General features: G+C 41.0%; 1 protein-coding gene across 6 annotated transcripts in view; it reads right to left on the bottom strand.

The window, feature by feature from the left end:
• Positions 1–6468: 6468 nt before the first annotated feature.
• The window catches only part of dync2i1 (dynein 2 intermediate chain 1), a 106787-nt gene continuing 85636 nt past the window's right edge, over positions 6469–27619 (bottom strand). For 3 of the 6 annotated variants that reach the window (XM_043690684.2, XM_043690685.2, XM_043690683.2), the window contains exons 21-25: positions 21795–21852; positions 19972–20071; positions 16885–17016; positions 15693–15916; positions 6469–8223 (exon numbers count right to left, since the gene is read on the bottom strand). In XM_043690684.2, the coding sequence (XP_043546619.1) occupies positions 8052–8223; positions 15693–15916; positions 16885–17016; positions 19972–20071; positions 21795–21852 (686 nt within the window). In that variant the 3' untranslated portion in view covers positions 6469–8051. Of the gene's footprint in view, positions 8224–15692; positions 15917–16884; positions 17017–19971; positions 20072–21794; positions 21853–27619 lie in introns of those variants that run through there. The other 3 variants (XM_087987555.1, XM_043690686.2, XM_087987556.1) reach the window with 2 other exon arrangements.

Below are 27619 nucleotides of genomic sequence, written 5' to 3' on the forward strand. Positions count from 1 at the left end.
GTTTGCTGTCCTCCAGTTCTCAGGCACGATTCCTGTAGACAATGATGATTTGAAGATCAATGCCGAAGGCTCGGCAATCTCTTCCCTTGCTTCCCAGGGGATCCTAGGATAGATCCCATCCGGCCCAGGGGACTTGTCTATTTTCACACTATGCAGTATTTCTAATACCTCTTCCTTGTGAACATCAATCTCTTCTAGTCTAGATGCAAGTATCTCTGTATTTTCATCGCCAACATTTTCATTTTCTATAGTGAACACTGTTGAAAAATATTTATTTAGTGCTTCCCCTATCTCCTCTGACTCCACACACAACTTCCCACTATTATCCTTGATTGGCCCTAATTTAACTCTCATCATTCTTTTATTCCTGACAATATGATCATGACTGATCATGCAATCCCAGTATCCCATTCCCGCTTTCTCACCATACTCCTTGATCCCTTTCACCACAAGGGCTAAGCCTAGCTCCCTCTTGACTGTATACATCTAATGAACTGGGTCCAATAGCTTCCTGTGGGAGAGAATTCTACAAGTTCACAACTCTGAGTGAAGAAATTATTCCTCATCTCAGTCCTGAATGGTTTACACTTTATTCTTAGATTGTGAGCTCTAGCTCTGGACTTCCCCAACATCAGGAACATTCTTCCACACTTCTTAAGTAACCGAAGTGTAGAGATAGGGTTTAATGAATTTGTAGGTGTGCCTGTGAGGTATGCCATGGTGTATCTGATCTCAGTATTCATGTGACAACATTCTGCTCATAGCTTGAACCAGTCCAGATCATAGTAGGCTATTGTGTAACATGCATTTTTTGGAAATGAAGACGACTTATATTGAACTCTAAATGTTAACTTTATTTCTGTCTTCACAGATGCTGCCAAACCTGTTATGTTTCCCCTGAAGTTTCTGTTTTAAACTTTAACATAATTGAAATTAGAATAATTAAACGACATAATACTAAAACAGTTTCATGCTAGAGTTGACAGTAATTGAATAAAAACTGCAATAAGAATATGGATGCAAAAGGCATTATTTATGGTAATTATATACACACTACAGAAAATATCTGCAAACTGAACCCAGAAATTGCCACTTGAAATTATACTTGAAGGATTATTTAGAAATATGCCAGTAAAGCAAACATTCATAAGAATGCAAGAAATTAAATCACAACATGGCTTTTTGAGTCCAATCAATCATGAAAAACAGTCACATCTTTGGTTTCAACTGCAATTTCTTGACACAAACCATTACCCTTGATCACCCAAGACCCCAAATATCTGTTATACCAATGTCAAATATATTCAACATTTGAACATCCAAAACTCTCTGGGCTGAATAGAGTCACAGAGTCATACTGCACAGAAACAGACCTAATTCTGCTCTTATGATCTTAAATTTCTTGAAAGTACAATTCTGAACACACAAGATGGATTGCGTTACAAATTCTGAGTTCTGAAGAGCAGTCACTGGATCTGGAATGTTAATTCTAGTTTCTCTCCACAGATGCTACCAGACCTGTTGAGTTTCTCCAGCAATTATCATTTCTGATTTTCGGTTGTTTGTTTGGTGTTTAACTCACTGTTACATCTATTTCAGGTATGTCCGCCTTGAAGAAGTGACAGGATTTCCATTCCAATCCTTTTTTCTTGTTTCGCGTCATTAATTTCATTATCGCTCTTGGTGTTTGACAAGGTAATTGCCAAACTCATTTCCATAGCCACATCACGTTCCTCAGTGAATGGCTCCAACTCACTCATCCCACATGAATTCCAATTCAAGTTTCATCCTTAATGTTTTGGATCCACCCAAGATCACAGGCACCTCCATGTGCAACATTTTGAAATTTGTTGATTTGTTTTGCAGCAATTGGTCCAAGCCGTACTCCAAGATTTGAGCTGAAAAATCTCAGCTATCACTTTTGCTGTTTCAGAGACAGAGACCACAAAAACACAAGTGCCTCATCAGGCACAGGCAAAAGATCCTATTGCACTCTACCAAAGAGGAGCAGACAAGTTATTCCCAGTATCCTGCCAATTTGATCTCCGATCAACATCAAAAGCAGATTTACTAACTATTATCGCTTTGCTAAAATTGATGGGACCTTATTGTACAAAACTTATGCTTAATTTATATTACCTGTGCTTTTTGTAAGTAGTTACAAAAATACAGTAATCTTTCTCCGATAATTTCATTGGGGAGATGTTCATTAAATTTGGTTATTTTGGTTTACGGATTTGAAAGGTACTGCAAAGTTGATGTAACAATCAATATTAAAAAAAACTGTCTAGTCTTTGTTGCATTTTTGTTTGAGGGGGTAATTGTTGTGTGCAAATGGGCTACCATGCTTTTGACAAGTGACTTCCAACTAAAAGTACTTAATCGGTTGATTTTTTGATCCTGAAAAGTGCTGTGTAAATATAGGTCTTACCTACTTTCAAACTTGCAGCAAAGTACATTAGAAAGTGCTAATTATTTTGAAAAATATTTGTATAACATATGCAGTCCAGAAAAGCACAAGGCTTGCATTTGTTGCATAGATTAAATTATTGCATCCCAGACTCGTAACTTTTCAATGAGCCAGTACCAGTTTAAAGTAAATTGCAGACTGTTACTTTCAAAGTAACCAACTGCAATGATTGGTTTCCCCAAAATGCATACTGAAAGCAGAAGCAGTGTTGTAGCCCCCAAGGGCCCTTAATACAACGTGGGAAAGTGTGAGGTCATGCACTTTGGGAATATGAATAGAGGCATTTTCTAAATGTGGAGAAAATTCAGAAATCTGAACTAATTCAGTAGGGAGATGGGAACCTAAATTGTAGTTCAAGTATAGAGGAGGTTGAGAGTAGGGAGGTCCGTAATAAGGTTTCAGGGTCGCAAGAGGGCACCAGCAAGCAAGAAGTTGATTTGAAGTGTGTCTATTTCAATGTCAGGAGCATCCAGAATAAGGTGGGTGAACTTGCAGCATGGGTCGGTACCTGTGATCATTTCAGAGACATGGATAGAGTAGGGACAGGAATGGCTGTTGCAAGTTATGGGATTTAGATATTTCAGTAAGAACAGAGAAGATGGTAAAAGAGGTGGGGGTGTGGTATTCTTAGTCAAGGACAGTATCATGGCTGCAGAAAGGACATGTGAGGATTCGTCAACTGAGGTCGTATGGGCTGAGGTTAGAACCAGGAAAGGAGAGGTCACCATGTTGGGAGTTTTCCACAGGCCTCCGAATAGTTTCAGAGATGTAGGGGAAAGGATAGAAAAGATTATTCTCGATAGGAGCGAGAGTGACAGGGTAGTTGTTATGGGGAGCTTCAACTTTCCAAATATTGACTGGGAATACTATAGTTCAAGTACTTTAGATGGGTCAGTTTTTGCCCATGTTTTCTGACACAGTATGTAAACAAGGGGCAAGGCCACATTAGATTTGGTACTGGGTAACGAACCCAGCCAGGTGTTAGATTTGGAGGTAGGTGAGCCCTTTGATGATAGTGACCACAATTCAGTTATGTTTACTTCAGCGATGGAAAAGGATAGGTATACACACAGAGGGCAACAGCCACAGCTGGGGAAAACGCAATTATGAAGCGATTAGACAAGATTTAGGATGGGGAAGGAAACGGCAAGGTATGGGCACATTAGAAATGTGCAGTATATTCAAGGAACAGCTACTGTGTGTCCTTGATAAGTGTGTACCTGTCAGACAGGGAGGAAGCTGTCGAACACAGGGTCCATGGTTTACTAAGGAAGTTGAACGTCTTGTCAAGAGGAAGAAGAAGGCTTATGTTAGGATGAGATGTGAAGATTCAGTAAAGGCAACTAAGAGCTACAAGGTAGCTAGGAAAGACCTAAAGAGAGAGCCAAGACAAGCGAGGAGGGAACATGAGAAGTTGTTGGCAGATAGGATCAGGGAAAACACTAAAGCTTTCTGTAGGTATATAAGGGATAAAAGTATGATTAGAGTAAGATTAGATAAAAACAATGATTAGGGTCAATCAAGGACAGTAGTGGGAAGTTGTGCATGGGGTCAGAGGAGATGGGGAAGCAGTAAACTAATATTTTTCGTCAGTATTCACACTGGAAAAAGACAATGTTGTTGAGGAGAATACTGAGAAACAGGCTACTAGACTAGTTAGGATTGAAGTTCACAAGGAGGAGGTGACAGAAATTCGGAAAAGTGTGAAAATAGATAGATCCCCTGGGCGAGATGGGATTTATCCTAGGATTCTCTGGGAAGCCAGGGAGGAGATTGCCAAGCCTTTGGCTTTGATCTTTATGTTGTCATTATGTACAGGAATAGTACCAGAAGACGGAGAATAGCAAATGTTGCTCCCTTGTTTAAGAAGGGGAATAGAGACAACCCTGGCAATTATTGACGAGTAAGCCTTACTTTGGACGTGGGTAAAGTGTTGGAAAAGGTGAGAAGAGAAAGGACTCATAATTATCTAGAGAAGAATAAGTTGATCATGGATGGTCAATACGGTTTTGTAAAGGGTAGGTTGTTCCTCACAAACCTTATTGAGTTCTTTGAGAAGGTGACCAAACAGGTGGATGAAGGTAAAGCAGTTGATGAGGTGTATATAGATTTCAGTAAAGTGTTTGATAAGGTTCTCCACGGTAGGCTATTGCACGAAATACGGAGGCATGGGATTGAGGGCAATTTAGCAATTTGTATCAGAAATTGACTAGCTGAAAGAAGACAGCGGGTGGTGGTTGATGGGAAATGTTCATCCTGGAGTTCAGTTACTCGTGGTGCACTGCAAGGATCTGTTTTGGTTCCACTGCTGTTTTTCATTTTTATAAACAACCTGGATGAAGGCGTAGAAGAATGCGTTAGTAAATTTGCAGACGACACTAAGGTCGTTACAGTTGTGGATAGTGCCAAAGGATGGTTGTAGGTTACAGAGGGACATAGATAAGCTGCAGAGTTGGGCTGAGGGGTGGAAAATGGAGCTTAATGCAGTAAAAGTGTAAGGTGATTCACTTTGGAAGGAGTAACAGGAATGCAGAGTAGTGGGCGAATGGTAAAATTCTTGGTATGTAGATGAGCAGAGAGATCTCAGTGTCCTAGAATTCCTACAGTGTGGAAACAGGCCCTTCGGCCCAACAAATCCACACTGACCCTCCGAAGATTAACCCACCCAGAGCCATTCTCCTACTCTATTTCTATACAACTGCCTCTGACTAATACACCTCATCTACAAATCGATGAACACTATGGGCACTTTAGCTTGGCCAATTCACTTGACCTGCACATCTTTGAACTATGAGAGGAAACCAGAACAACCAGAGAAAACCCACGAAGAAATGGGGAGAATACGCAAACGCCACACAGACTTGGCTCCCTGGCGCTGTGAAGGAGAAGTGCTAACCACTGAGCAACCGTGCTGCCCCATGTTAGGTGGCTAGCCAACTCTCCATTCACTACTTAAGTTCACGGATGAAGAAGAGTTACTTCAGTTTGACTCCATGTACATAGATCCCTTAAAGTTGCCACCCAGGTTGATAGGGCTGTTAAGAAAGCATATAGTGCATTGGCTTTTATTAGTAGAGGGATCGAGTTTTGGAACCATGAGGTCATGCTGCAGCTGTACAAAACTCTGATGTGGCCACACTTAAGAGTATTATGTGCAGTTCTGGTCACCGCATTATAGGAAGGATGTGGAAACTTTGGAAACGGTTCACGGGAGATTTACTAGGATGTTGCCCTAATATGGAGGGAAGGTCTTATGAGGAAAGGCTGAGGGATTTGAGGCTGTTTTCATTGGAGAGAAGGAGGTTGAAAGGTGACTTAATTGAGACATATAAAATAATCAGAGGGTTAAATCGTGTGGACAAAAATGAGAGCCTTTTTCCGAGGATGGTGATGGCTAGCACGAGGGACATAGCTTTATATTGAGGAGTGAAAGATGTAGGACAGATATTGAGAGCAATGTTTGACCCCAAACCTCAGGAAGGATGTATTGGCCCATGAGAATGACCCCAGGAATGAAAGGCTTAAGATACGAGGAACATTTGAGGACTTTGGGATGAGATGGAGTTTAGAAGGATGACGGAGGATCTAATTGAAACATACAGAATATTGAATGGCCTGGACAAAGTGGGCGTTGGGAAGACAGTTCCACTTGCAGGAGAATGGAGGACCTGAAGGCACAGCCTTAGAGTAAAGGGAAGATCCTTTAGAACGGAGATAAGGAGAAACTTGTTTGGCCAGAGAATTAAGAATCTGTGGAATTCATTGCCACAGAAGGCTGTGGATGCTAGGTCATTGAGCATATTTAAAACATACATAAATAAGTTCTTGATTGCCAAGGGGATCAAAGGTTACAGAGAGAAAGTGGGAAAATGGGTTTGAAAAACCTATTGGCCATAATTGAATGGTGGAGCAGACTCAATGGGATGAATGGCCTAATTTCTGCTCCCATGTCTTAGGGTCTTATGGGTTGCTTGAGTCCCTCACAAATGTTGACAATAAACAATAGTATTCTTCAAAACTACTTTCATGTTTTGTGTAAACTTTATTTTTTAAACAAAATATTGTGAATTTATATTTAATTTTGATGACTGAAGAACAATTCTAGATCCATAGTCTCTGCCTAAATGATGCAGATTGTAAGAATAAGTCTGTTTGAATTGAGTCACGGTGTGGGTTTGAAATATAATTTACTACTCAATTTCCTCTCATGTACAGAACATTTTTTTTTAGTTGGGAGTGTTTTTCTGCACTCACTGCATCTATCTCCATGTGTTGGCACTAGTGATAACATGAGAAATGTACTACAGCAAATGTCACAGGGCAACAGCAATGAAAAATTAAGAAACCAAACGCAGTAGGGAAATCAAAAATGAGGCTCATGGAGCACCATGTACTATTCTCCTGCAGTGAGCTTTCAGATGGAATCCTGGTGTCGGCATGAAAATATCTATGAATAAACCATACCTGTGTGAAATTTTCTCCCAAGTAGTAGGATCTTCTGAAAAGTATTTTAAACTCTGAAAATTCTTTCAGTATCTCCCAGTTTGTTCAAAATGGTTCCACCTGGATTGCTCGCCACGGGAACTAAAACATTTGTATAACCTTGTTGCTGACATTCACAGCTACAATGGAACTGCTGTGCTGGCTGGATATTAGATCTATATGATGATCTACTAGCTATCACAGGATTTGTCTTGAGATATCAAGTTTAAGAAATTATTTATACCAATAATCTGTCTAAGTTTTTCTTAATTTCTGTAATGTATGTATTCAAATATATATTAAAAACAACTGAGCCCCTATTTAGCCCCTGAATTTAGCTTCCAGGATAAATACATTGTAAAAATCTTACATTTTGCATTTTTGTAGTGAGTTACAATATGAGGATTTTTATCAGCTTAACAAGCCAATAACTATATGTGCAATTTAGAAAATTAAAACTTAAAATAAAGTTGAGAAAATACTTTACCTCTATATTTCAATATTCTGCCTTTACTATTAAAAAAAACTCTGCAGATGCGAGTTAGAAATACACAATTTACCTGACTGGTACGTGGACTTGGTCAACTCCAAACGGTGAATATCATGAGTTATATAACAGGCAGCTGAATTCTATACTCAGTAATCAAATCACATGTATAGGACTACATGTGAATAATAAAAACAAGCGTTATTACCTATCATTAATATTGTACTTTCTATCACTGGTGTTGCAATCTATTATTAATAGCTATTTTACTGGTTATGTGGATTCTTAAAGTTTTGAAATCATATTAATAATGTTAATTTCCTGATAACCTACAACAGAGAAAAGAATACTCAAACCCAGTCTGGTATATTCAATGAGCTACAAAATATATTGTATTTGCATGTCTATATATATGAAGGAGAAACAACATATAAATCAGGGGACTTTGTAAATACTTTATATGTCTGATGTACTCTAATGAATATATAATGACATTTTATAAATAACTTTTACAAAAAAGCTGACTGTAGAAAAAAATAGGACATTTACAAACTCATTATCATGGGCAAGTTGATGAACTCGCAGAGTTCTTTTCAGAGTCTGTACACAATTCTATGCAGTTTTCTGCAGAATATAGTGCAATGTTTCCAATTCATTTAGATGAGGCTCTGACCATTGCTTCATTAGATACTGAATCTCAATTCCTCCAGACTGCTTTGCCAACATGAGGCCTGAAGATGCACTTGGCTTCTCTGGATCACCAAGAATAGCTATAGCTGTTATTCTATGAAGTGGGGAGAGGGTGACAAATAGAACAATATTTAGTGAACAAGCCTTATATTTAACTAAAAGGGCACAAACATATCAAACATTTCAGAACACAGACAATAAACTATTGAATATTATGGGTAGCCCATGCATTTTCATTTATGTAATGAGTACAAGTAAGAAAATCTCGGTGTAAGACCATAAGACCATAAGACATAGGAGTGGAAGTAAGGCCATTCGGCCCATCAAGTCCACTCCGCCATTCAATCATGGCTGATGCGCACTTCAGCTCCACTTACCAGCGTTCTCCCCGTAGCCCTTAATTCCTCGAGACAACAAGAATCTATCAATCTCAGCCTTGAAGACATTTAGCGTCCCGGCTTCCACTGCACTCCGTGGCAATGAATTCCACAGGCCCACCACTCTCTGGCTGAAGAAATGCCTCCGCATTTCTGTTCTGAAATGACCCCCTCTAATTCTAAGGCTGTGTCCACGGGTCCTAGTCTCCTTGTTTAACTGAAACAATTTCCTAGCATCCACCTTTTCCAAGCCATGTATTATTTTGTACGTCTCTATTAAGTCTCCCCTTAATCTTCTAAACTCCAACGAATACAATCCCAGTATCCTCAGCCGTTCCTCATATGTTAGACCTGTCATTCCAGGGATCATCCGTGTGAATCTCCGCTGGACACGTTCCAGTGCCAGTATGTCCTTCCTGAGGTGTGGGGACCAAAACTGGACACAGTACTCCAAATGGGGCCTAACCAGAGCTTTATAAAGTCTTAGTAGTACATCTCTGCTTTTATATTCCAACCCTCTTGAGATAAGAGACAACATTGCATTCGCTTTCTTAATCACGGACTCAACCTGCATGTTTACCTTTAGAGAATCCTGGACTAGCACTCCCAGATCCCTTTGTGCTTTGGCTTTATTAATTTTCTCACCATTTAGAAAGTAGTCTATGCTTTTATTCTTTTTGCCAAAGTGCAAGACCTCGCACTTGCTCACGTTAAATTCCATCAGCCATTTCCTGGACCACTCTCCCAACCTGTCAAGATCCTTCTGCAGCCTCCCCACTTCCTCAGTACTACCTGCCTGTCCACCTAACTTCGTATCATCGGCAAACTTCGCTAGAATGCCCCCGGTTCCCTCATCCAAATCGTTAATATATAATGCGAACAGCTGTGGCCCCAGCACCGAACCCTGCGGGACACCGCTCGTCACCGGCTGCCATTCTGAAAAAGAACCTTTTATCCCAACTCTCTGCCTTCTGTTAGACAGCCAATCCTCAATCCATCCCAGCAGCTCACCTCGAACACCATGGGCCCTCACCTTGCTCAGCAGCCTCCCGTGTGGCACCTTATCAAAGGCCTTTTGAAAGTCTAGATAGACCACATCCACTGGGTTTCCCTGGTCTAACCTACTTGTTACCTCTTCAAAAAATTCCAACAGGTTTGTCAGGCATGACCTCCCTTTACTAAATCCATGTTGACTTGTTCTAATCAGACTCTGCTCTTCCAAGAATTTAGAAACCTCATCCTTAATGATGGATTCTAGAATTTTACCAACAACCGAGGTTAAGCTGATTGGCCTATAATTTTCCATCTTTTGCCTTGATCCTTTCTTGAACAAGGGGGTTACAACAGCCATCTTCCAATCATCTGGGACCTTTCCTGACTCCAGTGACTCTTGAAAGATCTCAACCAATGCCTCTGCTATTTCCTCAGCCACCTCTCTCAGAACTCTAGGGTGTATCCCATCGGGGCCAGGAGATTTATCAATTTTAAGACTTTTTAACTCTTCTAGCACTATCTCTTTCGTAATGGCAACCATACTCAACTCAGCCCCGTGACACCCTTTAATTTTTGGGATATTACTCATGTCTTCCACTGTGAAGACTGACGCAAAGTACTTGTTAAGTTCTCCTGCTATTTCCTTATCTCCCATCACTAGGCTTCCTGCATCAGTTTGAAGTGGCCCAATGTCTACTTTTGCCTGTCGTTTGTTTCTTATGTACTGAAAGAAACTTTTACCATTATTTCTAATATTACTGGCTAGCCTACCTTCATATTTGATCCTCTCCTTTCTTATTACACTCTTTGTTATCCTCTGTTTGCTTTTGTATCCCTCCCAATCTTCTGATTTCCCACTGTTCTTAGCCACTTTATAGGATCTCTCTTTTTCTTTAATACATTTCCTGACTTCCTTTGTCAGCCAAGGTTGTCTAATCCCTCCCCGGTTAATCTTTCTTTTCTTGGGAATGAACCTCTGTACAGTGTCCTCAATTATACCTACAAACTCCTGCCATTTTTGCTCTACTGTCTTCCCGGTTAGCCTCTGCTTCCAGTCTATTTTAGTCAGTTCCTCTCTCATGCCCTCATAATTACCTTTATTCAACTGTAACACCATTACATCCGATTTTGCCTTCTCCCTTTCAAACTCCAGACTGAACTCTATCATATTATGGTCGCTACTTCCTAAGGGTTCCCTTACTTTAAGATCTTTTATAGAGTCTGGTTCATTGCAAAGCACTAGGTCCAGAATAGCCTGCTCTCTTGTGGGCTCCATGACAAGCTGTTCCAAAAAGCCATCCTGTAAGCATTCCATGAATTCCCTTTCTTTAGATCCACTAACAACATTATTTACCCAGTCCACCTGCATATTGAAGTCTCCCATGATCAATGTAACCTTGCCTTTCTGACATGCCTTCTCTATTTCCCGGTACATGTTGCGTCCCTGGTCCTGACCACTGTTAGGAGGTCTATACACAACTCCAATTATGTTTTTTTTGCCTTTGTGGTTCCTCAATTCCACCCACACAGACTCCACATCATCCGACGCTATGTCATTCAATACCATAGATTTAATTTTGTTCTTAACTAACAAGGCAACCCCACCCCCTCTGCCCACCTCTCTGTCTTTTCGATAAGTTGAAAAACCATGGAGGTTTAACTGCCAGTCCTGACCCCCCTGTAACCAAGTCTCTGTGATGCCTACTACATCATAATCATTCACTATTATCTGTGCCATTAGTTCATCGGCTTTGTTATGTATGCTACGAGCATTCAGGTAAAGTGCCTTAATGCTAACTTCCTTATCATTAGAGATGTTGGAAGTCATATGTCCTAAGTTATCCTTGCTTTTTACTGCATTCTCAGTCTGCCTCAATTTTAAATCCGCCTGGAAACATTCTATCCTGCTGCTAATCTTGCCATTTACCTCCATACTCCCTGTTGCTTTCACTTTCCCTTCCCCCCAACTCAGAAGTTTAAAGTCCTACTGACCACCCTATTTATCCTCTTCGCTAGAACATTGGTACCTGATCGGTTCAGGTGGAGACCGTCCCAACGGTACAGATCCCCCCTGTTCCAAAACTGATGCCAATGCCCCATGAAGTGGAATCCCTCTTTCCCACACCAATCCCTTAGCCACGTGTTTACTTGCCTAATTTTCTTGTCCCTATGCCAATTGGCACGTGGCTCGGGCAGTAATCTGGAGATTATGACCCTTGAGGACCTGTGCTTCAATTTCCTGCCTAGTGCTTCATAATGCCCAAACAGGTCCTCCACCCTAGTCTTGCCTATGTTGTTGGTACCAACGTGGACCACAACAACTGGATCCTCCCCCTCCCGCTCCAATATCCTTTCAAGACGGTCGGAGATGTCTCGCACCCTGGCACCGGGCAGGCAACACACCATGCGAGACTCCCGATCCGGCTTGCAAAGGATACTATCTGTCCCCCTAATTATAGAATCCCCTATAACCACTACTTGTCTATTTGCTCCCCCCTCTTGAATGGCCTTCTGGACCATGGTGCCTTGGTCAGTTGGCTCATCCTGTCCAGAGCCCTTTTCCTCATCCGAACAGGGAGCAAGAATCTCGTACCTGTTGGACAAGGTCAAGGGCTGAGGCTCCTCCACTCCTGAACTCCGGTTCCCCCTACCGGCCTCACTTACAGTCACACTCTTTTGTGCCTGATCACTAGCTGAATGTGAATTACTTAATCTCCCAGGTGTGACTGCCTCCTGAAACAAAGCATCCAGGTAACTCTCCCCCTCCCGGATGTGCCGCAGTGTTTGAAGCTCAGATTCCAGATCATCAACTCTGATCCGGAGTTCTTCCAGCAACCAACACTTGCTGCAGATGTGGTCACTGCCGTTCACAATGGGATCAGCCAGCTCCCACATCATACAGCAACAACACATCACCTGCCCAGATTCAGAAATATAAAACAAAATTATTAACTTTTTATAAAATGTCAATTTGCCACTAGAGTAAAATTTAACTACTGAAATAGAGACTTTTATATATTGCAGGAAAAGCTCCATCATTAGAAAATCCAATCATATGGGTATTAGCGTATCAGAGACTTTAACAAAGCTGTACATACAAACAAAGGTACCATTACATGCATACTCAGAAACATAAATATGTAATTGCTGTAACATTTGCTGAAAAACATTATGAGCAGAACTAACACAAGAGAAATTTGAAAAATCTAACTAAAATGTATAAAAGACATGGATTTACAGAAGAAAAGCACAATTTTTGCAAATAGGCAAAAGCACAGCAGGGAAAATTCTATGCAAATAATTCCACTGCAAGGCAATGAGGAGATATACGCACACAGTTAGATTTCCAATTATAGTACACTTAACAATGGACATGGTCAGTCACTTTCAGTAATCAATAAAACAAGCATAATATATTTGAAACAGGAAGCATATTTGGGACCTACACAGTTTGCTGGATAATTATACAGAATGTATAAAGCAGAAAGAGGACCAAATGGTCAACATTTAGGTCCACGCCCCTTCCAACCCACCCTCCACCTTTCGCACCTTCCCTTGCTGATGCAGGTGGTGTAAAATTTGTGCCCACACTTCCCCTAAAGAATCCTTCCACATCCAGCAGATATTTTCCTGCATATTCAAACACCTCATTTACTGGATCTGTTGCTCTCGATGTGGTCTCCTCTGCATCGGTGAGACAGGATGCCAACTCGCAGAATGTTTCAGGGAACATCTCTGGGACACATGCACCTAACAAACCCACCGCCCTGTGGCCAACCATTTCAATTTCCCACTCCCACTCCACCCAGGGTATGCAGGTCCCGGGCCTCCTCCACTGTCAAATCCTAACCTGGAGGAAGAACGCCTCATCTTCCGCCTTGGGACCCTCTAACCACACGACATTAATGTCGATTTTACCAGTTTTCTTATCTCCCCTCCTTCCCACCTCATCCCCGACCCAACCATCCAACTCAGCGTCGCTCTCTTGAACTGTTCTACCTGACCATCTTCCTTCCCACCTATCTGCTCCGACCTATCACCATCACCCTCCACCTATCTATTGCCTTCCCAGCTACCTTACCCTCAGCCCCACCACTCCTCCTATTTATCTTTAACCCCCTTCCCCCATGCCCACATTCCTGATTTAGGACTTAAGCCAAAAACGTCGATCCTCCTGCTCCTCAGATGCTGCCTGATCTGCAGTGCTTTTCCAGTACCACACTTTTCAACTTTATCAGCATAGCCCTCTATTAGATTGGAAATAGGAGCAAGGGTAGGTTAGTCAGCCCTTTGAGCCAGCTCTGTCATTCAATATGATTGTGACTGACCAGCTAACCCAGTCCCCTATTTCTATTTTCTCCTCATACCCTTGGATCCCTTTTGCCCTAACAATTATATCCAACTCCTTCTTGAACAACATTCAATGTTCTGTCCTCAACTGCTTTATTCAACCACTGACTGGATGAAATCTCACAATCTCATTCTTAAATGGCCTACCCATTGTCCTGAGATTGTGACCCTGGTTGTGGACTCCCTGGTCATTGAGAATATCCTTTCCATGTGTACCCTGTTTAGTCTTATTAGAATTTTACAGGTTTGTATGAGATCTCCCCACATTCTTCTGAACTCCACTGATTATAGTCCCAAACAATTCAGTTTCTGTTCATAAGTCAGTGTTGTCATAGAACCAGTTTTATTCCTTTCCCTTCAATGTTTCAAAACTAGTTTCCCCAACTACTCCTTGTTACAGCATGATCCACATCTTAACCATTATTTGGTAAAAGAGACCTCCTAAAATCTCTTTGAATTTATTGATCATTTTATAGCCCTTAGTTTTGGTATCCCACAAAATGAAACCTCTCTACCCTAATATCACTACCACAGAGGGAAGATGTTAGCTTGTTCCGCCGTTTCTGATGAGCTTATCATTGGATTGAATTTTAGAGAGGAGACCATAAACGGATAGGGATGTCAAATGCGGGTAGCCGACTGAGCTATTAAAGACACAATAAGGGACGCCACATCCCAGGAAGCATCTGGGAACACAGTAGCTGCTTGGAGGCAGATGATGGTGATGGTGGTGGGTGAGTTGGAAGAAGGATACAATGGTCCAGGTAGACTGGAAGCCCTCCCTGGCTGTGCTGTGAAGAGGCTCACATCATACAGCCAACCCCAAAACAAAGGGGTGGCACTGCTGCCTCACAGCGCTAGGGACCCAGATTAGATTCTAGCCTCGGGCAACTATCTGTGTGGAGTTTGCACATTCTCACTGTGTCTGCATGGGTTTCCTCCGGGTGCTCCAGTTTCCTCCCAAAGATGGAGGAAAAAGTGAGGTCTGCAGATGCTGGAGATCAAAGTTGAAACTTTATTGCTGGAACAGCACAGCAGGTCAGGCAGCATCCAGGGAACAGGAGATTCGACGTTTCGGGCACAGGCCCTTCTTCAGGAATGTGCAGGTCAGGTGAATTGGCTATGCTAAATTGCCCATAGTATTAGGTGTATTAGTCAGAGGGAAATGGGTCTGGGTGAGTTACTCTTTGGAGGGTTGGTATGGACTTGTTGGCCAAAGGGTCTGTTTCCACACTTAGGAATCTAATCTAATCTAAAATGATGGTCTGACTGCTGAAGACAGTCTAACTATAAAATTAAAAAAGTTGGAGATGTCCTCTGTCTTACAAACCTGAAAAGGCATCCTTCTGCTTCTTCCAAGACATCTATTAGTTTTCCTGCTTTGTGTCTAGCCACAGTCCTTACTTGGGCAGTTCGCCTGCTCTCTAACAATTAGTTGACCAAGTTGTGGAAAATCACAGTCGGTTGACTGTTTCCTAAGTAGTGCAGGCTCCTGGACCTTATTTCAAGCTGACGGTGGGGTCATGAATCCCACAGAAAAAATTCTCCCCCTCATCTATGTGATCTTTCAGAACAAACTGAAACACTGAGTTCTAGATATTAACCCTACTCCAAGCCCTCATCTTCACAGACAGGAGTCAGTTGATAGTGCGGGTTAAAGAGTGACATATACAAAACATAGCAGGAACTTTGAACCACCACTTCAATTCTGTTTAAAAAATAAGCTATCCAACATTTTCTATCTTCTTAATAAACAACACTGTGAATAGCATGACATAACTTTGAAGTACAGTTACCAGAAATGGAGCTATAGCTTCTGTATTAATTAAATCACTGTTCTTACTTATCAGACTGAAGGCTCTCCTCTGCAACAGGTTTGGAAACATTTTGCAGTAAGTCCCATACGTAAATACGAGATGACGCGTCAAGAACGAAAAACATGCTAGGTCGAGTTAATGCCCATAATACAGCCTGGATTGATCTACCCCGAGTGCTTTCATTCCACTGAATAACAGGGAGCTCGGTTGTCACTGAGTGTAGTCTAATTGTTCCATCTGAGCACCCAACCTGCAAGGCAACATCACAAACAGTATTTTCAACCATTCTGACTTTTAAACAATATCTTTGACCTTTGTAATAAGGTCACATACCAACAGTTATATTATTATTGATCTCAGATATCCTTGTGTTGAAAGAATGACTGACCCATTATCCAGGCCCTCTAGTTTTCTTATATGAATCCACAATACGTTATGATATAAAGTTACTTTAATTCTTCAAGAGTTCTCTACTTGTACAGTCTCTTCAATTGCAGAAGCAGTGTTCTGAATATATTATACCTAATGAATTAAACAGAACTACCTTTGTTATGTATTTAAAATGCCAGGTAGGTTGTAATATTAAATAACAAATCATAAAAATGTAATTATGAAAAGGATCACATTTATCTTCAATGCCTATTAAATCTGTATTTGACATTGCGATAGGAGTCCATCAATGTTATTGCTTGCTAAAGTTAGTAAAAGCATAATTTCAAATGGGGAGGATCTGTGTTAAGATTTCTGTTCAGTCCATGTCACAGTGCCCGTCCAGGCTGAGGTCATGAATAGGAACAACCTTACTTATTTCTAACAAATGAACATAAAGCAGCAATGAGAAGTGTGCTGCCTTCTTGACAACAACCCAAGGAGGCTGAAGCCAACTGAGACTGGTGCCTTACAACAAGCTGCGTTATAACTAGAACTAGTCACAATTCCTACTCACCAGCACCTTCCCCATTAATGCTACCAAATACTGAAGCTTAGCAAAACCAGGATTAGAATCTATGGTTACACACCCAATGTTAAAAGGTTAGTAATACTTTGTGTGTCAAGTTCATGTATAAAGATGTTTGCCAATGACCTGAATGGGATAACACACCCTAAAAATGATAATACTCCAGAACAGGGAGAAAAAAAACCAATCATCCTTCGTTCCTCAGAAATGAGAATAATGAGCATTTGAGTAAATCAAATCCATACTGCTAAGATACTTACCAGGAACAGTGTTTTGCCAAAATGACAGAAATCAATACATGTGACTTGAACTGGTCTGGAACCGTTTATTTGAAATCTGTACAGCTTTGGCGCTGCATGCAAGCCATGACGTGTACCATGACTCACAAGACCCTATTAAGGGAATAGAAATAATTATACCAAATATGTTATTATTAATACTGATCTCAAAGCATGATTTTCTTTTCCATTTCATTTCCATAGAATGTCAGTTTCTATTTAGTACAGTATCAAACAAGTTTAAGAAAATCTCCAGCTCACAGCTAAAGATATGAGAACCAGTAGAATCAGCTGAGTTCGAGTGAATCAAATTTAAGGGAAATGGACAAAAATGAACAGAATAAAAGAATCAAACAAAAATCAGATTGATTAGAGCAGAATCTCTTCATAGGGGATCTTCTAGTGCTATGGCTATGGCTTGTCAATTAAATAATAAAATGTAAAGCAAAACACTAAACAATATAGCCTGGTTAACACTAACAAAACATAATAAATTGATTTTTTTTTCCTTTCATATTTGATGCTTTGTTCTGTTCTAACTTATTTTCATTGTCAATATATTGGACCTTAGTAAGTAAAATAGTTGAGTCCAGAGGGTGAATTAAAACAGACACTGTGGAAAATAGGCAGATTAGACAAAACAAAAGCAAAATAAGGATGCTGGAAATCTGAAATAAACACAGAGAATGCTGGCAAACCCAGCATGTCTGGCAGTACTTGTGGAGAGAGAAAAACAGAGTAACCATTTGAGGTATGTGACCTTTGATTAGAACAGGAAAAAGTTATAAATATAATACATTTTAAGGTTGAGATGAGGAGCATTTCCTTTATCATAGAAGGAACTTTCTTCTTCAAAAGATGGTGGAAGCAGAATCTTTAAATACTTTTAAAGTAGAGATGGATAGATTCTTCATAAGCAAATGGGTGAAAGATTATTGGGGATCAGTGGGAACGTGCAGTCATCAGAAAGAAGAAGCAGGCTTCAGGGACTGAGTGGACTGCTGTTGCTCCTAATTGGTGTGTTCATACATAGGTTTTGAGCAGACTGGGTCAGAGTGTGGGGCAAAAGAACATGGACAAAAGGAAAATATGTAATAAAGTGGAATACAGGATGGACTGAATAGACAATAGACAATAGATGCAGGAGTAGGCCATTCTGCCCTTCAAGCCAGCACCACCATTCATTATGATCATGGCTGATCATCCTCAATCAGTATCCTGTTCCTGCCTTCTCTCCATAATCCTTGATTCCACTATCCTTGAGCACTCTATCCAACTCTTTCTCAAATGAATCCAGAGACTGGGCCTCCACAGCCTTCTGGGGCAGAGTATTCCACACACCCACCACTCTCTGGGTGAAGACGTTTCTCTCATCTCTGTCCTAAATGGCCTACCCCTTATTTTTAAGCTGTGTCCTCTGGTTCGGAACTCACCCATCAGCGGAAACATGTTTCCTGCCTCCAGAGTGTCCAATCCTTTAATAATCTTATACGTCTCAATCAGATCCCCTCTCAGTCTTCTAAACTCAAGGGTATACAAGCCAGTTGCTCCAATCTTTCAACATAAGATAGTCTCGCCATTCCAGGAATTGACCTCATGAACCTACGCTACACTCCCTCAATAACCAGAATGTCGTTCTTCAAATTTGGAGACCAGAACTGCACACAATATTCCAGGTGCGGTCTCACCAGGGCCCTGTACAGCTGCAGAAGAACCTCTTTGCTCCCATACTCAATCCCTCGTTATGAAGGCCAGCATGCTATTAATCTTCTTCACTACCTGCGATACCTGCATACTTGCCTTCATTTACTGGTGTACAAGAATACCCAGATCTCTTTGTACTGCCCCTTTACCTAACTTGACTCCATTTAGGTAGTAATCTGCCTTCCTGTTCTTGCCACCAAAGTGGATAACCATACATTTATCCACATTAAACTGCATCTGCCATGCACCTGTCCACTCACCTAACCTGTCCAGGTCACCCTGTAATCTCCTAACAAGCTCCTCACATTTCACCCTGCCACCCAGCTTTGTATCATCAGCAAATTTGTTAATGTTACTATTAATACCATCTTCTATATCATTAATATATATTGTAAAAAGCTGCGGTCCCAGCACTGATCCCTGCGGTACCCCACTGGTACACAGGTACTGCCTGCCATTCCAAAAGGGAGCCGTTTATCACTACTCTTTGTTTCCTGTCAGCCAATCAATTTTCAATCCAAGTCAGCACTTTGCCCCAATACCATGAGCTCTAATTTTGCTCACTAACCTCCTGTGTGGGACTTTATCAAAGGCTTTCTGAAAGTCCAGGTACACTACATCCACTGGATCTCCCTTGCCCATCTTCAGAGTTACATCCTCAAAAAATTCCAGAAGATTAGTCAAGCATGATTTCCCCTTCATAAATCCATGCTAACTCTGTCCTCGCCTGTTACTGCTCTCCAGATGTGTCGTAATTTCATCCTTTATAGTAGACTCCAGCATCTTTCCCACCACTGAGGTCAGACTAACTGGTCTATAATTTCCTGCTTTCTCTCTCGCTCCTTTCTTAAAAAGTGGTACAACATTAGCCACCCTCCAATCCACAGGAACTGATCCTGAATCTATCGAACTCTGGAAAATAATCACCAACGCATCCACAATATCTACAGCCACCTCCTTCAGTACCCTGGGATGTAGACCATCAGGCCCCGGGGACTTATCAGCCTTCAGACCTAACAGTCTCTCCAACATCAATTCCTGGCAACTATAAATCCGCTTCAGTTCAGGTCCTTCAGCCACTGTTGCCTCAGGGAGATCGCTTGTGTCTTCCCCAGTGAACACAGATCTGAAGTATCAATTCAATTCTTCTGCCATTTCTTTGTTCCCCATAATATATTCCCGTTTCTGTCTTCAAGAGCCCAATTTTAGTCTTAACCATTTTTTTCCCTTTTTGGCTGGGGTAAATTGGCGATTGGCGAGATTAAAAACAAAGAAGCAAAAGATATGTCTACAGCAAGTGCAAAGGAAGAAGTTTCAATTTGTATTACAAAACATTGCACTGCACTTATTTTTACAATTACTCACAGTATCTGTTCCAATAAAGAAATGATTAGGATCAGAAGGCAGAAACCTGATACTCAGAGTCCGAGGAGGTCCTAGCTGCATAAGATTTCTTGGGAGAAAGCTGATTAAAACACAACAGAAAAATAGTATCAATAAACTCCTGGAAGCTGAAGGCTATGATCGAAACAACTTCATTTAAATTCTTGCTAATTTATATAAGGATAGATTAAAAATATATAAGCAAAAAGTTATCTTAAGAAATAAGATAAGGCGACTGACTGTGTGGAGTTTGCACGTTCTCCCCGTGTCTGCGTGGGTTTCCTCCGGGTGCTCCGGTTTCCTCCCACAGTTCAAAGATGTGCAGGTCAGGTGAATTGGCCATGCTAAATTGCCCGTAGTGTTAGGTTAGGGGTATGGGTGGGTTGCACTTCGGTGGGGCAGTATGGACTTGTTGGGCCGAAGGGCCTGTTTCCACACTGTAAGTAATCTAATCTAATCTAAAAAAATGATCAGCATGAATGAAGTCCAGAGTTGAAGAATGAAAATGCATGTAGTAGTCCATTATGAGAAACAAGTTCAAAACTAATTCAGGAATGCTCATTCTTTTCACATATTTTCTGTTTTTTTTTTCAAACCAAAACAAGCAAAATACCTTCTATCACTTAGCTCAGTTGGCAGTATGACCGGTTTGCGATGAAACGATGCAACTCTACTGCTTCAATTCCTGCATCATTGAAAATTGACTTTGCCCCTCGCTTTGAGACACGGTGATCCGCAAGTTAACCTTACCAACAGTCCCCTCCTCTCTCTCAGAGGTCAATGTACTTTAGAAGAAGTATTGAAAGTAAAGTGAGAGAAAACCAAGTGGTTTTCAAAAAGTTGATAAAAATGTGGAGCTGAAAAATGCACAGGTCAAGCGTCATCAGAGGAGCAGGAGAGTCACCATTTCGGGCAAGATCCTTCATCTGTACTGATGAAGGGCTGTGCCCAAAACATCAACTCTCCTGTTCCTCCGATGCTGTTTGATCTGCTGTGCTTTTTCCAGATCCGCATTTTATTGACTCTGACTTTCCAGCATCTGTAGTCCTCACGATCTCCAACTTTCAAGAAGTAAAGAGCATTCAATAAGTTAATAGTTGAGTAAATTTTCAAGTTAAGCAGGTGAAGAAAAATAAGCCAAGAACAGTGCAGGATTGTTCAATTATATATGCAATAAATCAAATGTAGTCCTGTTCCATTTAAACATTTTTATTGGGAAGGTAGGGCCATAAAACAGGGTATTAATAAATAATTATGTTCAATCTGTCTATTCTCAGGGGAGGGGAAATTTCTCGTTAAAAACTGAATTTTCAGGAGTGAGTGAGGAGGTGCCAGACAATATTCACTTAACAATGAATAGAAAAACAGAAAGCTGCATGTTCTTAACATAAACATGACAGTTGGTCAAAATAATTTTAAATTTGAAGTTATAAAAGGGACGTAATTGTAATTACTGAAGCTTTAATCAATAAAATCTAGAGGTTTACAACACAGGAGGACACCATTAGTCTCACTGTCTGGCTTCACCAGGGTAATAAAGGCAGCAGGAAAATAAATTTACATCACCCAAATGTAACACTTCCCTTCAAGATGAAATACTCTATATTGGCTGATTATTATTCTTGCCAAGCTAATTTTAAATGCGTTTTTTCCAAGAGAGGCTTGTGAAAAAGAATGCAAGTTTATAATTGGCATGCCCATCTGTGCTTAAGGAATCAACAGGCCTGAAGTGCATACCTCAAATAATGTAAGATCAACTGCACAACCAGTGTGCATTGTCACAGAATTGGGCCACCTGAGCCTACCTGTTCACCTCAATAGAAGAGCTGTGGATCAACTTTATCTTCCCACCAGGAATAAGGCCTGAATCAAGAGAAAAGACAAAGATTTTTATTTAGATTTATTCAGATCAAAGGCAGTATTTCATCAAGATTAATTAGGAGTATGGATTAATTTATATCATATGATCGTTGCTTTTTATCCTCCTCATTTATCCTATGTCCTCATCAAACTAACAGCAACTGCTGTTACCTGTCAAATGTAGGCAATAACTCTCTTCCTCTGCCTAGATGGTTAGTTCAGGTATATCTAGGTTTCTAAATTTGTCCTTCCCTGTACATACTACACTCCTGGACGTCTCAGGAAGCAAGGACCAATCACTCCATGTTCAGTAATGGCATCTTTAAAAGTGAGCTTTGTATTCAGGTTGCATGCCTTGGATCTTAGCTTGGATAAATCATAAGATTTTTCACACAGAGGGTGCTTCAAATGCAGAATGAACTTGCTGAGGAAGTGGCGGATAGAGTACAATTACAAAGTTTAAAAGACATTTGAAGAAGTACATGAAAAGGAAAGTTTTGGAGGGATATGGGCCGGGAGCAGACAGGTGCAATTAGTTTAGTTTGGACTGGTTGGACCAAAGAGTCTCTTCCCAGACTGTATGACTCTTTGACCATACGATATAGGAGGAGAATTAGGCCATTTAGCCCATTGAATCGCTCTGCCATTAGATCATTGCTGATATGTTTATCCATCCCATTCTACCCAAAACCCTTGACTCTCTTCCCAATCAAGAACCTATCTAGTTCTGCCTTGGTTCCCCTCAATGACATGGCTTCCACAGACCTCTGCAACAGTGAGTTTCACAGATTAACTGGCTGAAGAAATTCGTCCTCATCTCAGTTCTGAAGGGCTGCCACTTTATTCTGAGGCAGTCCCCTTGGGTCCTAGTCGCACCTAAAGAAAACAGCTTCATCATGTCTACTCTATTCAGACCAATCAAATCCCTCCATTCATCCTTCTAAACTCCATGGGGTATGGACATAGAGTCACCACCAGTCATATAGCAAGCCCTTTGTCCTCAAGATCATTCTTGCAAACCTCCTCAGGACCCCCTCCAATGCCAGCACATCCTTCCTAAGATACAGGGCCCAAAATTGCTCACAATATTCCAAATGCGGTCTGACCAGAGCCTTATACAGCCTCAGCAGTACACCTCTGATCTTGTGTTCTAGCCCGCTTGAAATGAATGCTCACATTGCATTTACCTTCCTAACTGCCAAATGAACCTGCATATTAACTTAAGAGAATCCTGAACTCGGACTCCCAAGTCCCTTAGTGCTTCACATTTCTGAAGCTTTTCCCTGTTCACCTCTATTCTTAAGGTGCATAAACTCACAAAGTGTGCCATTACCACTTCCTTGTCCACTCTCCTACCCTGACCAAGTCCTTCTGAAGTCTCCCTGTTTTCTCAAGACTTGTCTTTGTGGCATTTGCAAACTTAGCAACAATGCCGTCAGTTCATTCGTCCAGATCGTTAATTTGGATGTTGTGGTCCAGATTAACAGTGGTGATTCCAACACTGGCCCCTGTGCCATTCTAACAAGGCCCCTTTATCTCATCTTATTCAGCATCCTCCTGGGTTCTCATCTTATTCAGCATCCTCCTGCGCAGCTGTAACAAAGGCCTTCTGTAAAAAAATCCAAATAGATTACGTCCACTGGCTCTTCTTGGTCTAATTTGCTCGTTAAATCCACAGAGAATTCTAACAGATTGTCAAAATGACCTCCCCTTTTCATAGTGATGCTGAGTCAGCCCTATTTTACCATACACTTCCAAGTATTCCATAATCTCATCATTAATATTGGACTCTCAAATCTTATCAATGACCGAGATCAAGCTAACTGACCTATAATTTCCTGTCTTCTGCCTCCCTCTCTTCTTAAACAGGGGTGTTAGCCATTTTCTAGTAATCCCTGACTCTAGTGATTACTAAAAGATCACTCTGGGATGTAGTTTATCTGGTCTGGGTGATTTATCCCCCTTCAGACTTTTCAGCTTCCCCAGCACCCTCTCCTTAATGATTGCCACTATACTCATCTCTCCTCCTGACTTTCTTGAAATTCTGGTGTGCTGATGGTGTCTTGCAGTGTGAAAACTGATGCAAATATAAATAAAGAATTTATTAGTTTATGAAAGTATCGTTTTGGCCATGACTACATTTAGCTGCCTTTGTCCTTGATTCTATCAACGACTAGAACTGCCAGCTTAGGGTGATGCAGGAATTGAAATGCCGAGTGCTCAGGTTACCCCTCTCCAAGTCAATAGTTCAGGTTTTTGAGGTTAGAAATTAGCTAACATTTGCTGTGTTGGTTTAAATGAAAACAAAACAAACAAAAAAAATTAGACACCTTTGAATCCATGTGAAGACCTAATGATTAAAAAGTTACTGGTTTAATTTATTTTTGTACTTTGAACTAATAAGTTTGTATTTAGATTAGGTGTTAAGTAATGAACTGAATTATCACTGGAGTCTTGTTTAGATTACAGTGTGGAAACAGGCCCTTGGCCCAACAAGTCCACACCAATCCTCCGAAGAGCAACCCAACAAGACCCTTTCCCCTACATTTACCCCTTCACCTAACACTACAGGCAATTTAGCATGGCCACTTCACCTAACCTGCACACCCACGCAGACACGGGGAGAATGTGAAAACTTCACACAGACATTTGCCTGAGGCAGGAATTGAACCCGGGTCGCTGGCGCTGTGAGGCAGCAGTGCTAACCACTATGCCACCGTGCTGCTCTGTTGAAAAAGAATCAATTTAATAATATGGTCTATTTATCAGCTAAGTTTGTGGTTGATCACAGAATTGTGTTGTATAAATATGCAGTGAATTAGATGACATTAAGGGTGTTAACAGCATGAACAAGCCAAAGCTGAAGTCAAAGCTTGTTATGACCAAGAAATAAGCCTCTTTTTGGATAGACAGTAACAAGCCTTAATAAGCAACTAATCAAACTAGTAATCGAAAACATGACATATTTGTGATGTCTGGATGTAGGTTTGCTCGCTGAGCTGGAAGGTTCGTTTTCAGAAATTTCATCACCATACCAGGTAACATCTTCAGTGAGCCCCCAGATGAAGCACTGGTGGTGTAGCCCGCTTTCTATTTATGAGTTTGTGTTTCCTTGGGTTGGTGATGTCATTTCCTGTGGTGACATCATTTCCTAAGGAAACCCAAACACATAAATAGAAAGCAGGCTACACCACCAGTGCTTCATCCAGAGGCTCACTGAAGATATTACCTAATACGGTGACGAAACATCTGAAAACGAACCTTCTAGCTCAGTGAGCAAATCTACATCCAGAACCTCAACCTGAGCTACAAATCTTCTCAAATTTGTGATGTCTACTCATAATTAAACTGATCATTTGCTGGCCAACAGTCATTCTAGAAAGGTATATGAAAGCTTATCTCAGAGCATAGTTAGTTAGTTCAGGAGGGGTCAACTGACCAGTGACTGGAGGTTGGGAAAGAGTAAATTGATTCACTTATTTCAGTCTCATCCTAGGAGAAATCCAAGTAAGTGGGTTCACTTGTGATTGTAAGTATTGTATGGGTGAGATTTTATTGCAGTATTTTTGTAGCGTACTTCTTTAATAAAGAATTGGATATACCCCATTAGCAAGTTTTGAGAAGATTTGTAGCTCAGGTTGAGGTTTTGGATGTAGGTTTGCTTACTGAGCTGGAAGGTTCATTTCCAGACATTTTGTCACCCTACTATGTAACATCTTCAATGTGCCTAGGGGGAAGCACTGCTGATAATTCCTGCTTTCTATTTATATGTTTGGGTTTCTTTGGGTTGGTGATGTCATTTCCTGTGGTGAAGTCACTTCCAGTTCCTTTTCTCAGGAAATGGTAGATGAGGTCTAACTCGATGTGTTTGTTGATAGAGTTTCGGTTGGAATGCCATGTTTCTAGGAATTCTCGTGCGTGTCTTTGTTTGGCTTGTCTGAGGATGGATGTGTTGTCCCAGTCCAATGTAGTGTTTATTACAGTCCTTGCATGGTATTTTGTACAAACAGGCAGAAAACTAGCCACCAGGATACATGAACACCAGCTAACCACAAAAAGACATGACCCTCTCTCACTAGTATCCTTATATATGGATGAAGAAAGACACCACTTCAACTGGGACAACACATCCATCGTAGGACAAGCCAAACAGAGACACACACGAAAATTCCTAAAAGCATGGCATTCCAACTGGAACTCTATCAACAAACACATCGAGTTAGACCCCATCTACCACCCCCTGAAAAAAGGAACAGGAAGTGACTTCACCACAGGGAATGACATCCCGAACCCAAAGAAACCTAAACACATAAATAGAAACCAGGAATTATCAGCAGTGCTTCACCTGAGGCCCACTGAAGATATTGCCTAGTAGGGTGACGAAACGTCTGGAAATGGACCTTCCAGCTCAGTGAGCAAACCTACATCCAAAAGGTACATCCCATTGTTAGAAGTGTCTTGGATTATTGATATCTAGAGTAAACCCAATGGGTCAGAGAAAGTGGGAATAAAAGCCTAGACTTCTGCAACATTCTAATACTGGTCACTCAAACCTGCTCAACTAATCAGAATTGTTATAGGCCAAATGCTCGCTCACATTAAACCCTGTGCTCCCATTCTCTCAAAGGCCCAGTAACTGCCTGCAAGTTGAAGTGAAAGTTTTCATCTTTTATCTCAAATCCCTCCACTACCTCACCTTAATAATGTCAGTAATCTAGTATTCATTAAAGCCGCATTCACTCTCCAGCAACAAACCTCTAATTCTTTACTCCACTCCAAGTGGCCATACATTCAGGCTGAATTGTCCTGCTCTCTAAAACTCACCTCAAGCATTTAGGAACACTGGACTTTGGAGCAAATGTAGGCCATTCAACTCTTCCAGATTCAATGAGATCAGGGCAACTGGTTGATGTTGCAACTCCACTTTTCCAGCCTGTCCCTCATAGCCTATTACACCTTGGGGAGGTGATAATCTAGTGTTATTATTGCTGGACTGTTAACCCAGAGACCCAGGAAATGTTCTAGGGTCCTGAGTTCAAATCTGGTCACAGGAGATGGTGAAATTTGAAGGCAATAAAAAAACACTGGAATGAGGAGTCTAATGGTGACCATGAAGCCATTATCAATTGGCAAAACAAAAACCCATCTCGGTCACTAATGTCCTTTAGGAAAGGAAACTGTCATCCTTACCTGGTTTGGCTTAACAGACTCTCAGCAATGTAGGAGCAAATTACTGCAGCTACTGGAATCTGTACTGAAAACAAAAAATGCTGGAAATCACAGCAGTTCAGGTAGAGTTCTGTGGAAAGAGAACAAACTAACGTTTTGTGTCTAGATGACTTTTCAAAGCTCTGATGAAGTGTCACCTAGTTTCAAAAGGTTATTTTGCTCTCTTCCCGCAGCAATGTGGTTGACTCTAGGGATGGGAAATAAATGCTGGCCTAAAAAAAAAACTTGTTTGCCTTAATAAAAATCCAAAATCTGTCAGGACAACTCTCTCTGTAATTTGTAATTAAAAATTTCCTTCTGAAAATTTCTGATTTGGATCATTAATTTCATTCCTCAACTCATATAATTTTTAAATTTTTTTCCCTTTTACTGAGCAATCGACTATTTGGTTCTACTTCACTAAAGAACAAACTTGTCATTATCCTGACCCTTCACACCCTCCTAAATGCAGCCAATGAATTACTTGGACCCTTCTTTCCACACTCATTTAAGGCAGTCACAACAACCAATTTGCCACAAAGCAAGATCTCACAAATAGCAA

Source organism: Chiloscyllium plagiosum, unplaced genomic scaffold, assembly GCF_037043375.1.
Source record: "Chiloscyllium plagiosum isolate Xiang-an unplaced genomic scaffold, Cpla_swu_hap1 HiC_scaffold_5, whole genome shotgun sequence".
NCBI classification, from domain to species: Eukaryota; Metazoa; Chordata; class Chondrichthyes; order Orectolobiformes; family Hemiscylliidae; genus Chiloscyllium; species Chiloscyllium plagiosum.